Source organism: Pan troglodytes, chromosome 10, assembly GCF_028858775.2.
Source record: "Pan troglodytes isolate AG18354 chromosome 10, NHGRI_mPanTro3-v2.0_pri, whole genome shotgun sequence".
In the NCBI taxonomy this organism is placed as follows: Eukaryota; Metazoa; Chordata; class Mammalia; order Primates; family Hominidae; genus Pan; species Pan troglodytes.
Window position 1 is genome coordinate 116,044,446 of NC_072408.2, and position 15,942 is coordinate 116,060,387.

The 15,942-nt window shown below is 45.5% G+C and overlaps 1 protein-coding gene across 15 annotated transcripts in view; it reads left to right on the plus strand.

Annotated features, from left to right (window-relative positions):
• The window catches only part of ACACB (acetyl-CoA carboxylase beta), a 158,279-nt gene that overhangs the window by 123,519 nt on the left and 18,818 nt on the right, over nt 1–15,942 (plus strand). For 12 of the 15 annotated variants that reach the window (XR_010148148.1, XM_016924144.4, XM_063786044.1 and 9 more), the window contains 11 exons: nt 321–420; nt 511–618; nt 1,886–1,942; nt 2,179–2,220; nt 3,741–3,956; nt 6,396–6,551; nt 7,644–7,847; nt 8,999–9,154; nt 12,169–12,291; nt 12,722–12,991; nt 14,151–14,248. Coding sequence is in view for 11 of the 15 variants with exons in the window: in XM_016924144.4 (XP_016779633.3) it covers nt 321–420; nt 511–618; nt 1,886–1,942; nt 2,179–2,220; nt 3,741–3,956; nt 6,396–6,551; nt 7,644–7,847; nt 8,999–9,154; nt 12,169–12,291; nt 12,722–12,991; nt 14,151–14,248 (1,530 nt within the window). In the remaining 4 variants the exon portion in view is untranslated. Of the gene's footprint in view, nt 1–320; nt 421–510; nt 619–1,885; nt 1,943–2,178; nt 2,221–3,740; nt 3,957–6,395; nt 6,552–7,643; nt 7,848–8,998; nt 9,155–12,168; nt 12,292–12,721; nt 12,992–14,150; nt 14,249–15,942 lie in introns of those variants that run through there. The other 3 variants (XR_010148150.1, XR_010148149.1, XR_010148151.1) reach the window with 2 other exon arrangements.

Consider the following 15,942-nt stretch of genomic DNA (forward strand, 5'->3'; position numbering starts at 1 on the left):
AGGATCTCCCAGCCAGTAAAAATGGGAGCCAAGAGTTGATCTCAAGCCCAGCTGATGCCTGAAAGCGCTGGAATCCTTCCCTGTATTCCTGATCACAGATCACTTAGGTTCATTCTTCCCTTTTGGGAAGGACCCCATCACGGGTGCTCTGGACAAAGTAGACAGGGAACCTCCTGAGCTCTGTAGAGTCGGATAAGATCAAAGGGTGTTGGCTGGGAAATTGGGAGGGTCTGGCGTTCCCTGCTGCCTGGCTTGGAAGCTTGACCTCATCCCCATGGGTCAGCAGCCCCTCAGCCCTCCCTCTCTACCCGCACCCCCAGAAATTTTGATGAAGTCATCTCTTGCTTCGCCAACGTGCCCAAAGACACCCCCCTCTTCAGTGAGGCTCGCACCTCCCTGTACTCCGAGGATGACTGCAAGGTAAGCATCTAAGCCCAGGGAGCAACCTGGGGAGCAGGTGGGCCGTGGCCCCCAAGCTTTCCAGCCCTACCCCTTGCTTCTCCCTCTCAGAGCCTCAGAGAAGAGCCTATCCACATTCTGAATGTGTCCATCCAGTGTGCAGACCACCTGGAGGATGAGGCACTGGTGCCGATTTTACGGACATTCGTACAGTCCAAGGTACTCTGGGTGTGCCTCTGATTTTGGTGGGGGTTCTTGGAGAAGGAGGAGGGGCTGGGCTCATCGAGGCGGCCCTTGGGGAGGCAGGCCTGCTGAGTACTTCAGAGCCACAGACCTGGCTTCCCACTCTAGCTCTGCTCGCCTCGTAGCTGGCGACCTTGGGCAGATGTGGCTGAACGTGGGGTCAGCATTTCTCTCGCTCACGGTGTTGCAATGATTCAGTGACAAAGTATATACATGGCTTAGCCAGTCCCAGGTACAGAGGGCACACCCAATAAATAGTTTGGAGATTTTCTGGGAATGTTTTTGTTGGAATAATCCAGAAACTGGCAGTTTTAAAATGGCTACTTACATTGATGACCAAGTGTGCCAATAACAGCAGGTTGCTCTGTAAGCCTGTGATGCCATTGTATTTCAGCCTGGGGGACAGAGCGAGACCCTGTCTCAAAAAAAATTATATATATTTACAGTATACAATGTGATATTTTTAAATTATCTTTTTAATAACAGCTTTATTGAGACATCATTGACATACTACACAATTCACCCATTTAAAGTGTGCAATTTTGCAGCCATAAAAAGGAATGAGATCATGTCCTTTGCGGGGACATGGATGAAACTGGAAGCCATCATCCTCAGCAAACTAACACAGGAACAGAAAACCAAACACCTCATGTGCTCACTCATAAGTGGGAGCTGAACATTGAGAACACATGGGCACAGGGAGGGTAACAACGCACACCGGGGCCTGTCGGGGGGTGGGGGCCGAGGGGAGGGAACTTAGAGGACAGGTCGGTAGGTGCAGCAAACCACCATGGCACATATATACCTGTGTAACAAGCCTGCACGTTCTGCACATGTATCCCGTTTTTTTTTTTAGAAGAAATAAGAAAAAAAGTGTACAATTTAATATATTTTTAGTATATTCACCAGGTTGTACAACCATCACCAGAATCAATTTTAGGACATTCTCATCACTCCATAGAAAAACCCTGTACCTGTTAGCAGTCACTCCCCTCTGTCCGCGACCCAAAAACCCTCTCCCCGCCACAGCCCTAGGCAATCACTAATCTACTTTCTCTCTCTATAGATTTGCCTATTCTGGACGTTTCATATAAATGGAATCAGAACACAGGAGGTCTCTTATGATTGACATCTTCCACTTAGCATAATGTTTACAGGTTCATCCGTGTGGTAACATGCAGCAATACTTCAGTTCTTTTTACGGCCAAATAATATTCCATTGTGTCTTTGGTTTTTAATGCAGAAAAATATCCTTGTGGATTATGGACTCCGACGAATCACATTCTTGATTGCCCAAGAGGTTAGTTCACAGTTCATCTCTATGAGTCTTTTCCATTCTCCAAGCCTTGGTGTGTGCCATTTATTTGATATTTATTTTGTAGATTTGGGTGAAAGAGATCATTAGAAAGGAGAAGGATTTCCAAATGATTTATTCTAGAAGTGAATGTAATCGTTTACAATCACTAAATAAGGATGTACATATTTCAATGCATCTTGCTTGATTTAATTGTCTTGTGTGTGGATTTCTTTTTGCAGAAAGAATTTCCCAAGTTTTTCACATTCAGAGCAAGAGATGAGGTATGGCCAAAAGTAATGATGTTTTCTCTTCTCTGGCATCTTGTTTTATTTTTTAAGAGATGGGATGGGGCTGGGTGTGGTGGCTCAAGCCCGTAATCCTAGCACTTTGGGAGGCTGAGGCAGGAGGTTTGCTTGAGCTCAGGAGTTCTAGACCAGCCTGGGTTATATAGTGCGACCCTGTCTCTACAAAAAAATTTAAAAATCAGCCTGGCATTGTGATGCAAGCCTGTGGTCCCAGCTACTTGGGAGGCTGAGGTGGGAGGATTGCTTGAACCTGGGAAATAGAGGTTTCAGTGAGCCAAGGTGATTCCACTGCACTCTAGCCTGGGTGACAGAGTGAGACTCTGTCTCAAAAAAAAGGAAAAAAAAGAGATGGGGTCTCACTATGTTGCCCAGGCTGGACTCGAACTTATGGCTCAAGCGATTCTCTTGCTTCAGCCTCTCGAGTAGCTGGGACTATAGGCACATGCCACCATGCCTCCCAGCTCCCTGGCATCTTTGATATTCATGAATAATATAGTCTGCAGTCCTTAAGGCATCCCCATATTCAAGAATGTAGCAACTTTTGTGTAGACTGCAGTCTTCCTCTGGGATTGTATTTCCATTGAGAGCCCTCTGTTCCCTGCATGGCACTCAGACCTGAGAATCTTGCCCTTTCAGCCTCACTACAGGTTTCTGTCTTGCTTGAATAATTTTCAGTACTTGCTGATGTACTCAGTAAGACATTTTTTCCAAACTGTTTTTCTTATGCTCGTCTAGAACAGTGGTTGGCAAACTCACTTGCAGACCAGCTGCCTGTTTTTACGAATAAAGTTTTATTGGAACACAGCCACACCCATTGGATTCCACATTGTCTACTCTGGCTTTCACTCTAACAGTAGCAGAATTGAGTAGTTGTGACAGAGCCCGTATGATCCATCAGCCTAAAACATTTACTCTCTGGCCATTTAAGAAAACGTTTACCGATCCCTGTTGTAGAACAGGTAGGTTTATTCCCAGCACTGATTCAAGACCCCACCAAATTCAGCATTTTGCATTTTAATTTATCCAAAGCTTTATTTTTCTAGCTAAGACACATCCTTTTCTTAAAGTCTTCATTTTTTTTTTTTTGAGTTTAGTTTCCAGTACTGTCAGTTGCTTTCTTTTCGGGGACCAATTTCCACCAAGAAACCAGGGGTTAGTGGCTTCATGAGAATTGCCACAGGCTGTGACAGATGGAGAACAGCCTGGTCACGCTGGCAGGTGATAGGGACTAGCTAGGTTCCCCCAGGAGCCAGCGCTGCACCCAGCACAACAGGCTTGCAATGCCCATAGCTCTCCTCAGATCTTAGCAAAACCCCAAATATCTGGAGCCCTGGGGGTAGCTTACAATTAGAGAACATCATGAATGCTGCATTCCTGAGTGCCAAACCCATGGACACCAGGGGTCTGCAGAGTAGGGTGTGGACCAAGCAGGGACGCAGCTCCAGCGTCACGCTGTGTGTGTATGTGTCTGTCTTCTCTCTCTGGTCCGCCTACAGTTTGCAGAAGATCGCATTTACCGTCACTTGGAACCTGCCCTGGCCTTCCAGCTGGAACTCAACCGGATGCGTAACTTCGATCTGACCGCCGTGCCCTGTGCCAACCACAAGATGCACCTTTACCTGGGTGCTGCCAAGGTGAAGGAAGGTGTGGAAGTGACGGACCATAGGTTCTTCATCCGCGCCATCATCAGGCACTCCGACCTGATCACAAAGGTAAGACGTCGCAGAGCATTTCTTCCTCTCTCAGAACCTGGCCCTCCCTTCCTTACACTCCTGCTCTGTGCTGGGTCCTGGGCTACATGCTGGGGATGGAGAGTACACCAACACCCAGGGTCCTGCCCTTGCTATGCTCCAGTCCAGGGCAGGAGGCGGACAGCAAAGTGGCCTGTGATCACGTCCAGGCTGGTGGCACTTGGATCTGTTTCTTGTATTATGTGGGTCTCTGCGCATGAGAAGAAAATTTCCAGGATAGAAAAATACTGGTTTGTTCAGGGAATTTCTTAATATTTGCTGACTGAGTGATCGTTTTCCATTGTTTCTTGCATTTAGAAAAGTAATCCATGGCCGGGTGCAGTGACCCATGCCTGTAATCCCAGTACTTTGGGAGGCTGAGGTGGGCGGATCACTTGAGGTCAGGGGTTCAAAACCAGCCTGGCCAACATGGTGAAACCCTGTGTCTACTAAAAATACAAAAATTACCGGGGCGTGGTGGCGTACACCTGTAATTCCAGCTACTCAGGAGGCTGAGGCATGAGAATCGCTTGAACCTGGGAGGCGGAGGTTGCAGTGAGCTGAGATGGAGCCATTGTACTTCAGCTTGGGGGATAGAGTGAGACCCTATCACAAAAAAAAGAAAAAAAGAAAAAAAGAAACAGAAGTAATCCATGATTATATTGTGAAAATTTTAAATAAGACTGAAAACGATTTTTAAGAACCTAGCGCAAGGACCGAGAATCCTGTCACTGAGGGGCCAGCTTAGTTGTTGACTGTTTCTAGACACAATTCCGTCCCTGAAACCTACAGTTGTAGGCATAAGTTGCAGATAAGAGCTCAGAGTGGACAGATCATTTGAATATATTATTCTTTAATTGGTCAGTTACTTGTGGACCTCTTTCATTGCTAATAAAGAGTGGTCCACCACATATTATTTCCTTGCATGGATGTACCGTGTATAATTTTTTTTTTTTTTACTAATCCCCTATTGATGGAAACATATATATATTATTATATATATAATTATATATAATAATATATAATTATATTATATAACATATAATATACATAATATATAATATGTTATATAATATAACATTATATATACATAATATAATACATATTATATGTATTTATATAAATATATATTTATATAAATGTATATATAATTATTATATATATATATTTTTTTGGAGATGGAGTTTTGGTCTTGTTGCCCAGGCTGGAGTGCAATGGCACAATCTCAGTTCACTGCAACCTCCGCACCCCCGGGTTCAAACAATTCTCCTGCCTCAGCCTTCTGAGTAGCTAGGACTACAGGCACACCCCACCATGCCCGGCTAATTTTGTATTTTTAGTAGAGATGGGGTTTCTCCATGTTGGTCAGGCTGGTCTGAAACTGCCGACCTCAGGTGATCTGCCCACTTCGGCCTCCCAAAGTGCTGGGATTACAGGCGTGAGCCACCACGCCTGGCCCTATTGATGGATATTAAGCTAACTGCAGTTTTTTTGCTACCTGTCAGCTAGATGTTTTATTTTTATTTTGATACAGAGATTTGCTCGTCACCCAGGCTGGAGTGCAGTGGCGTGATCTTGGCTCACTACCACCTCTGCCTCCCGGGTTCAAGCGATTCTCCTGCGTCAGCTTCCTAAGTAGCTGGGATTATAGGCGCCCACCACCATGCCCAGCTAATTTTTGTATTTTTAGTAGAGACGGAGTTTCACCATGTTGGCCAGGCTGGTCTCGAACTCCTGACAACTGATCCACCCATCTCGGCCTCCCAAAGTGCTGGGATTATAGGCGTGAGCCACTGTGCCTGGCCAAGCCGTTTTAATAGGTTTTATTATTGTTGAGGTATGGTGAGGCCAACAGATCAGGAGACAACTGCCATCAAAAAGACAGTTTATTACTCATAGTTCCCAAGAAGAAGGGGTTCTCCCTGCCACGGGGCCACATGGGGAGGCTCTGGGGTTGGTCAGGCAGCAGAGGGACAGAGGGGAAGACATGGAAGACATGGACGAGAGCCTTGATTGTGGTTTCCTGGAGAAGAAAAAAGTGAGGCTGAGTAAACAGGTTTAGGATTGGCTGTGAATCATCTCAGCAGACCCTGGGATATAGAAGCTGTCTCTGGTTCTCAGGAATCTGGCCCTGGGTGATTAGAGCAGGTGGTTTGTGTCCCCAGGTATGATCCAGGGTCAGCAAGGCCCCAGGTGTCAAAGTGTCAGAATGCAGAAAATAGGACACATGTCAATACACTCAACAGCTTTGCAGTCCCTTCGCCTCTGAGAGGCAGGGCTCTGCTGTTCTTGCCTGGCACACTTTTTGGAGGAGGGGAATGTTTTCCTCCTGTCTCTGCCTCTTTGGGGCTGAGTTTCCAGCCAGCTGAGAGTGGGCCTGCACCCCTGGCCTGAGCAGCTGCCCCTCCCACTCTTTGGCAGGAAGCCTCCTTCGAATACCTGCAGAACGAGGGTGAGCGGCTGCTCCTGGAGGCCATGGACGAGCTGGAGGTGGCGTTCAATAACACCAGCGTGCGCACCGACTGCAACCACATCTTCCTCAACTTCGTGCCCACTGTCATCATGGACCCCTTCAAGGTCTCGCCTTTGCAGGGGGGCTCTCACCGGGCTCTGGGTTCACCCTCTGAGCCATGCTGCTTTGGGGTATTGTCTCTTGCCACTCAAGACCTGGGTTCCAGGATGAAACCATGCGTATCTGAGCCTCAGTTGCTGCGGGAGGAGAGCAAACCTTCTGCCATTCAATTCTAGAGCTGTGTTTTAGCCATGCCCTGCACGGGAATGCTTTACTTTAATGATGACAAGCATGCTCAAAATGTCTTTCAAAACAAAATTTTGTCCTTTCCCTGGTTCCAGGCTGCGCTGGGGACTGCATGTGGGTGGGGAGAGACGTGAGACCGTGAGGTCTGTGGCTGAATGTTCCCTGTCAGGTGGCTCTTCACGAGCAGACAGACTTTTATGGTGGTGATTCTGGAATGAAAGAAGCCCCACTTGTAATCCCAGTACTTTGGGAGGCTGAGGTGGGTAGATTGCTTGAGCCCAGGAATTTGAGACAAGCCTGGGCAACATGGAGAGACCCTATCTCTACTAAAAATTTTAAAAATTAAAAAATAAAATATTAAGATTATTAATAAAATTAATATTAATATCGATATATTAATATTATTAAAATATATAAATGTATTTTATTTTATTATTTAATAATATATATTATTAAAAATAATTAATACAATAGTATTATTAAAAAGAGAAGTCCTGATACATCCGTTTGGTATCTGGGGGATTCAGGGGACCCATGTGGAGGCTCTGGCCTCACTAGTTCAGGTAGTTCCAGAAGGAAGCAGTGCAATGGCTTGAGTCAAAGGCATGTAAAGATAGTATAACATAGCAGTACTAGTTCAGTCACTTATCAGCCTCAGTTTCCTTATCTGTCAATGAGGGATTAGAAAAGCTCGCCTCTCTTGAGTACTTACGAGGGCAAAATGAGGTAGAGTTTTAAATGCTTAGCAAGAGCCGTTGCTTGTTATCAGTTAATACTTTTTGTTGGATACACACTATGTCCCAGGCGTTTTTGCAGTCAGTATATCTCATCCTCTTATTAGTATCAGTGCTATTGCAAATGTCCTTGGGATGTCTTGGCCCTGAAACTGGAATTGCTGTGTTTTGGGGCAGATCGAGGAGTCCGTGCGCTACATGGTTATGCGCTACGGCAGCCGGCTGTGGAAACTCCGTGTGCTACAGGCTGAGGTCAAGATCAACATCCGCCAGACCACCACCGGCAGTGCCGTTCCCATCCGCCTGTTCATCACCAATGAGTCGGGCTACTACCTGGACATCAGCCTCTACAAAGAAGTGACTGACTCCAGATCTGGAAATGTAAGGCTGGCCCGCGCCGTGGGGGTCTAAGTCAAAGCAGAAGCAGGCTGCTTGGGCCATCAATTTGTAGATTAAGATGGCATTTGGAGGCGGTCTTGCCTTGCTCTCCCATGTCATTCTGGGTTGGGGTAGCCCCCTCTGAGTGTTATGTTAAATGTGTTAGCCTTTGAATCTTGGTTTTTCACTCACCTAAGAAGGAGAGTGAATCTCCAAGTTTAATCCATTCTGTGGCCATATTGGATTTTTGATAGAGGCAAGGTGTCACCATATTGGCCAGGCTGGTCTCGAATTCCTGACTTCAAGTGATCTGCCCGCCTCGACCTCCAAAGTGCTGGGATTATAGGCGTGAGCCACCACGCCTGGCCATATGGCCATATTTGGGATAAGTTGTGCACTACTGTGGTTGACTATAATGCAGTCCTCAGATTGGTTCACTTAGGGAAATACTTTCCCAACCATGTTCTAGGACAGACTTTTGTAAAGTGAATTAAATGTTCTTTTGACTGCCATTTAAATTCCTATGTGTGTACATAAAAATATACATATATATACACGCCATTTTTTAAAGAGATATTGCCTAGACTGGGCCTGAACTCCTGGGTTCAAGCAATCTTCTGGCCTCAGCCTCCCAAGTAGCTGGGACTACAGGCACATGCCATTGTGCCTGGTCTATGCACTTTTTATTTTGGAGTAATTGAAGACTGAAGACTCTCAAGCAGTTGCAAAATTAGTACAGAAGAAAAAAAATAGTGCAGAGGATTTTCACCCAGTTTCCCCCAATGATAATGTTGAACTTCACCATTGCACATCATTAAAACAGGAAATCGACATTGGCACAGGACTGTTCGCACCAACACTGACCACGTTCGGATTTCACCAGCGTTTCCATGCATGCCTGTTGTTGGGAGTGTGTGATGCCTTGATCACTGTATTTTTGGAACTGCATTCCACAGCCCCTGTTGTCCCTTCTTGTTCTGGCCCTCCACAGTGGTGAAGAAGGGAGTTTTACGTAGCCCAGGCACTCACTTTGTTATGCCATGTGACATGCTTTGCTTCCCCCACCTGCATTTTCATTGAGGACTGGGCAGAAATAAATTGGGGGAGATGTGTGATTCTCTCTCACTCTCTGTTTTCCTTCCTTTCTGGTCCAGATCATGTTTCACTCCTTCGGCAACAAGCAAGGGCCCCAGCACGGGATGCTGATCAATACTCCCTACGTCACCAAGGATCTGCTCCAGGCCAAGCGATTCCAGGCCCAGACCCTGGGAACCACCTACATCTATGACTTCCCGGAAATGTTCAGGCAGGCAAGTCCGGCGGCTCAGACGCGGTACCCCCTGGGTCCTCCCAGCAGACTCCACCAGAACCAAAGCCCATCCTTAATTCTCCTTCTAAAGACCTAGTCTAAAGGACAAGGTCTTGCCAGGTGCGGTGGCCCACGCCTATAATCCCAGCACTTCGGGAGGCCGAGGAGGGAGGATTGCTTGAGCCCAGGAGTTGAAGAACCCCATCTCTACAAAATATACAAAAATTAACCGGGCGTGGTGGCACATGCCTGTAGTCCCAGCTACTTGAAGGCTGAGGCAGGAAGGATCACCTGAGCCTGGGAGGTCGAGGCTGCAGTGAGCCATGATGTCACCACTGCACTCCAGTCTGGGTGACCGAGTGAGACCCCGTCTTCAAAAAAAAAGAACAACATCTGCATTGAAGAAAAAGAAATGAATGTGTTGAGAACGACTTCATAGTATTTTTCTCCAAATAAGACTAATTTATCCCAATGATAAAAGTCATAGGATATAGAAACTTCAGAAAATAAAGGAGGTTGGAACAAAGAAAAAATAATTCCTAGTCCCACACTCTGATGACAAATTGCTTAACATTTGATGTGTTTCCTTCTGGTCTTTTTAATGGTCATTTATTAAGTACCTGCTACTTACCAGGCACCATTCGAAGTCTAGACAGCTGTGGGAAAGAGGAGGGGGTCACTGCCTTAGGTAATTTTTAGTCTACTCTTAAAAAATAATGTTTTGGGTTGGGCGCAGTGGCTCACGCCTGTAATCCCAGCACTTTGGGAGGCTGAGGCAGGTGGATCATTTGAGGTCAGGAGTTTAAGACCAGCCTGGCCAACATGGTGAAACCCCATCTCTACTAAAAATACGAAAATTAACCAGGCGTAGTGGCAGGCACCTGTAGTCCCAGCTACTCGGGAGGCTGAGGCAGGAGAATTGCTTGAATCCGGGAGGTGGAGGCTGCAGTGAGCTGAGATGGCCCCACTGCACTCTAGCCCTGGTGACAGAGAGAGACTCTGTCTCAAAAACAAAAACAAAAACAAAAAAATAATGTTTTATTATGTTTTTCTGATTATTAAAGTATACATAGGAAACTATGGAAAGGTAAGAATAAGGAAGTAAAATTTTATTCATATGTAATTTTCCCACCATCAATGCCTGAAAGAACATTTGGGTGCATTTTCTTCAAGTATTTTTTATGCCTTTATATGTTTATGCCCTAGGGGCTTTAAAGGAGCCTGAATCACTGACATTGGTGATGTGAATGTCTCTTCATTTTCCAGCATTGCTTTGGAATGACATTTTATATATATATATATATATTTATTTATTATACTTTAAGTTCTAGGGTACATGTGCACAATGTGGAGGTTTGTTACATATGTATACATGTGCCATGTTGGTATGGGATCTAATTAAACTAAAGAGCTTCTGCACAGCAAAAGAAACTACTATTAGAGTGAACAGGCAGCCTACAGAATGGGAGAAAATTTTTGCAATCTACTCATCTGACAAAGGGCTAATATCCAGAATCTACAAAGAACGCAAACAAATTTACAAGAAAAACAACAACCCCATCAACAAGTGAATGACGTTCATGAAACCGAGGTCAAGGACCTTCCAGTGTAGGCAGGAAGCGTCTGTTCCTACCTGTGCCTATGCCTCATGCATAGAGGATATGAAAGAGTAGGAAAAGCTGCTCTTTAGAGTAACTCGGGCCTCAGCTCGAATGCTGGATCTGTCCCCTTGCTTCCTGCTGTCCCTAGCCAAGTTCCTTCACCTCTCTGGGCCTCAGTTTCCTCTTCTGTAAAATAAGAATAATAACAGTACCTACCAAAAGTTGTTGGAAAAGTGTATGTATTCAGTGGGCGCTTAATAAGTGGAAACTTATGATTAAGAATGTCATTGTCTGTATCCTTTTGCCTTTGACCTCAAGAGCTATAAGGGAAGAAACATGACTGAACCAGAAGCAAATCCATCGTCTCTTTTTTAGATAAATCCATCGTCTCTTTTTTACAGGCATGAGCCACCATGCCTGGCTAATTTTTTTATTTATAGTGGAGACAGGGTTTCACTATGTTTGCAGGCTGGTCTCAAACTCCCGGCCTCAGGTGATCTGCCTGCCTCAGCCTCCCGAAGTGTTTGGATTACAGGCATGAGCCACCACACCCAGCTGTCTGTCTGTCTGTCTGCCTCTATATCTATATCTATATCTATCTATTTATCTATCTATCGAGAGAATGGAAAACTGAACAGCAGACCAGAGCTAAATTTATCAATATGGATAAATCTCTCAAACAAAGAGGAGTAGAAAAAGTAATTTGCTGCCGGGCGTGGTGGCTCACGCCTGTAATCCCAGCACTTTGGGAGGCTATGGTGGGTGGATCACCTGAGGTCAGGAATTTGAGACTAGCCTGACCAACATGGAGAAACCCTGTCTCTACTAAAAATACAAAATTAGCCAGGTGTGGTGGTGCCTCAACCCGGGAGGTTGAGGCAGGAGAATCACTGAATCCGGGAGGCAGAGGTTGCGGTGAGCTGAGATTGCGCCATTGCACTCCAGCCTGGGCAACAAGAGAAAAAAAAAATAGAAAAAGTAATTTGCGGAAGGATGTGTACAGTGTGGTACTCTTTATTTAAAGTTTGCAGTGCAAAACGATACTGTATGTTTCCAATGTATGCATACAGGATAAAGGAAAATGAAAAAAAAGCATGCATAGGACTGGGTAGGCACTGAATTCAAGGGAATGGTCACCTGTGGGTTGGAGTTGGGAGGAAGAATGAGCTGGGGCTTCAATCGCATCTTTCTTCTTTCTTTCAAAAACTTTAAACAACTATGGAAAAATCAAGATTTGACAGAGCCACTGGATGGGTGCCCATATTTAAATATGCTTTAAATATTTCATGATTCAAAAAGAGAGAGTGGACTACAGAATTCACCCTGGAATCATGACAGATCATCTCTGTCTGGGAAAGATAGTTCTTCCCTACTGATGACTTCAAGTTTTTTCTCTTTCCTCTTCTCTCCCCAGGCTCTCTTTAAACTGTGGGGCTCCCCAGACAAGTATCCCAAAGACATCCTGACATACACTGAATTAGTGTTGGACTCTCAGGGCCAGCTGGTGGAGATGAACCGACTTCCTGGTGGAAATGAGGTAATAGCTCAGCGGAGCCTAGCCCCTGGCTGGAGTCACCCCCTTAAAAATATTTTTGGGCCAGGTGCAGTAGCTCACACCTGTAATCCCAGTGCTTTGGGAGGCCAAGGTGGGTGGATCACTTGAGGTCAGAAGTTCAAGACCAGCCTGGGCTACATGGTGAGAACCTGTCTCTACATAAAATTTTAAAATTAGCTGTGTGTGGTGGTGTGCTCCTATAGTCCCAGCTACTCGAGAGACTGAGGCAGGAGTGATTGCTTAAGCCCAGAAAGTTGAGGCTGCAATGAGCTGTGATTGCACCACTGCACTCTGGCCTGCGCAACAGAGCAAGACCCTGTATCTAAAAAAAATAATAATAACTAAAATAAAATAAAAAGTTTTCCCCCAAAGAAACAAACTCATTTTCCTTGTGCATTCATCCCCTTGCCAGGTGGGCATGGTGGCCTTCAAAATGAGGTTTAAGACCCAGGAGTACCCAGAAGGACGGGACGTGATCGTCATCGGCAACGACATCACCTTTCGCATTGGATCCTTTGGCCCTGGAGAGGACCTTCTGTACCTGCGGGCATCCGAGATGGCCCGGGCAGAGGGCATTCCCAAAATTTACGTGGCAGCCAACAGTGGCGCCCGTATTGGCATGGCAGAGGAGATCAAACACATGTTCCACGTGGCTTGGGTGGACCCAGAAGACCCCCACAAAGTACGTCGTGAAACTGGCGGGGCAGGGTGATTCTGCTCAGCTACTACTGTATTTTCAGTGGGAGTGCTAGCACCTGCAAGAGGTGAAAAAAATCTCACTTATGTATAAAGCACAGATGTACATGTAGTGTATAAACAGGCATACAGTATATCAGTGATACTAACATTTCACTGTGGCGGGGGGGATGGTGATTAGAAAAAAAAGATCTAAAAAGGCTCCTTAACGGGGATAATGAAAAAAGTCTATAAACCCTGAGCTGATATACACTGAGCGCTCCTGAATGCAGTGTGCACTGAGAATGCAGAGGTGATTGTGTCAACTCCCTGGCCTCATAGTGTTCTTAGAATTATGGCTCACACCTGTCATCCCAGCAACTCAGGAGGCTTGGGTGGGAGGATAGCTTGAAGCCAGGAATTCATGACCAACCTAGGTAACCTAGGCAGCATAGCCAGACTTCGTCTCTACTAATGAAAAAACTAGGTGAGCATGATGGTGCCTGCCTGTAGTCAGCCCCAGCTACTTGGGAAGTTGAAGTGGGAGGATCACTTGGAGCCCAGGAGTTCAAGGCTGCAGTGAGCCATGATCATCATACCACTGCACTCCAGACTGGGCAACTGAGTGAGACCCCACATCTCAAAAAAAAAGAAAAATCTTCGGGGAGTTGTATAGATACCAGCTTGCCATAAAAGGCAAGATGAATGAGGGAAGCGCACACATTCTGTGATGTGAAATGACAGGGGACAGTCATCCTTTCCATTCAGAGCATGCATTCTCGGGGGCGATATTGCCCACTACCCGCAAGAAGACAGAAAAATAATTTTTGGGGTGGCAATAAAATATTTTTTAACATATATACATATACGGAGTATGTAAACAGTGGTTAAACAGTGTATCTTGAAAATTAAAATTTCATGTTGGGGTGCTGGCAATAAGAAATAAAAATGAGATAGTCCTTAGAGGAGAGCTTAGCTCAAAGCAGAACTTCAGTTTATGGCTGTTATTAATATGGTATTTACATGAGATGTGTTAATGTGTCATTGACATGTTACTAACATGTTATTAACATCCATCCCTACGATGTTCACATTAAGAAAAAAAAAAAACAGTGGCTTTCAGTGCAGGGAACTGGATTCGTAGCCTCACTAAAGTATTTTTTAAGGGATTTAAATACCTGTACCTGACTCCCCAAGACTACACCAGAATCAGCTCCCTGAACTCCGTCCACTGTAAACACATCGAGGAAGGAGGAGAATCCAGGTAAATAACTTATCAGGTAGCTCCTTAATTTTGCTCGTGGTTAATTTCAGCTGTCTTCTTTCCTCGGGGCTTGTGGCGATATTTTCCAGTGGGGTGGTGGTGTTTGTATGATGGGAACCAATGCCTGTTGTGGGCACTGATGCCTTAAACATTTGTTAAACTCTCCAAGGTGAGTCCATCCTTGTCATTCTAAAATGAGTGACTCCTTTCACAAAAAATAGCACGTCATGCAGAGAGAATGAGATTGGATTCTCGTGAATCTCCTAGGAGCCGCAGGCTCACATTTTGTGACCAAACTGATGCAGCGGTGACTTGGCAAACTGGGAAGGTATGGGTGGGGCAGAGAGAGGTCTGTTCTTCGAGAGCATTCAAAGGCTACTATCTTTTCCAGGACAAGTTATGTTTTTCTCAGTGGGATTAACTGACTCAGGATTTCCTAGACTGGGTTTTTTGCAATGTTAGTGACAAGCTGGGGGGAAATTCCATAGTCAGATGAGTTTGGGAAACACTGGGTTAAATGAGATATCATAAACATCTTTATTGCAGACCTTCTTAGTACCTGTAGCATGCTGTATTAGTCAGCGTTCTCCAGAGGGACAGGACTAGTAGGATATATGTATATATGAAAGGGACTTTATTAAGGAGAATTGACTCACATGATCATAAGGTGAAGTCCCATGATAGGCTGTCTGCAAGCTGAGGAGCAAGGAAGCCAGTAGTGGCTCGGTCTGAGTCTAAAAGCCTCAAAAGTAGGGAAGCCAATAGTGCAGCCTTCAGTGGCCAAAGGCCTGAGGGCCCCTGGCAAACCACTGGCGTAAGTCCAAGAGTCCAAAGGCCGAAGAACCTGGAGTCTGATGTTTGAGGGCAGGAAGCTTCCAGCATGTGAGAAAGATGAAAGCCAGAAGACTCAGCAAGGCAGCTTACTCCACCTTCTTTCACCTGCTTTTTCTAGCCGCGCTGGCAGCTGGATGACTGGATGGTGCGCACCCACATTGAGGATGGGTCTTCCTCTCCCAGTCCACTGACTCAAATGTTAATCTCCTCTAGCAACACCCTCAAAGACACACCCAGAAACAGTACTTTGCATCCTAAAGTTGACACTTAATATTAACCATCACACATGCTCAAGTGCATTGTGAATCTCTAACAGAGGCTGGCGGGACAGTGTTTCTCATTATGTGGCCCTGGAATTTGATTGTGAACGGGTTTCCTCTGTGTACCCCCATCTCTCTGTAGACCATTGGAGGAATATGGGCTGAGGGTGATATTTCACTGAGACAGCCTCTGAACAGGCAGATATCTTTGGTTGTATAAACCAAAAAGTATCTGAGACAGGTCTCAATCAATTGAGAAGTTTATTTTGCCAAGGTTAGGGACACATCCAGAAGCAAAGAACACGGAATCATAGAAACCGTCTGTGGCGTGTGCCTTTCTTCAAAGATGATTTGGAGGCCTTCAGTATTTAAAGGAGAAAAGCAGGCTGGAGGGGAAAGAGGGAAGTTCTGGTAATCACATGTTGCAGGAGAAAAGGCGCAGGCAGGGGAAGTCAGTTATGTATTCTTCCTGTGCTCAGTAAGTCAGCACTTTCTATAAGATAAGGTGGACATAGAGGAACTACCTGTGGAGATGTTTCAGCTTTTATCTATATCCATCTGCTTACTAAAGAAACAAAAGGAAAGGCAGCTTGCACAACT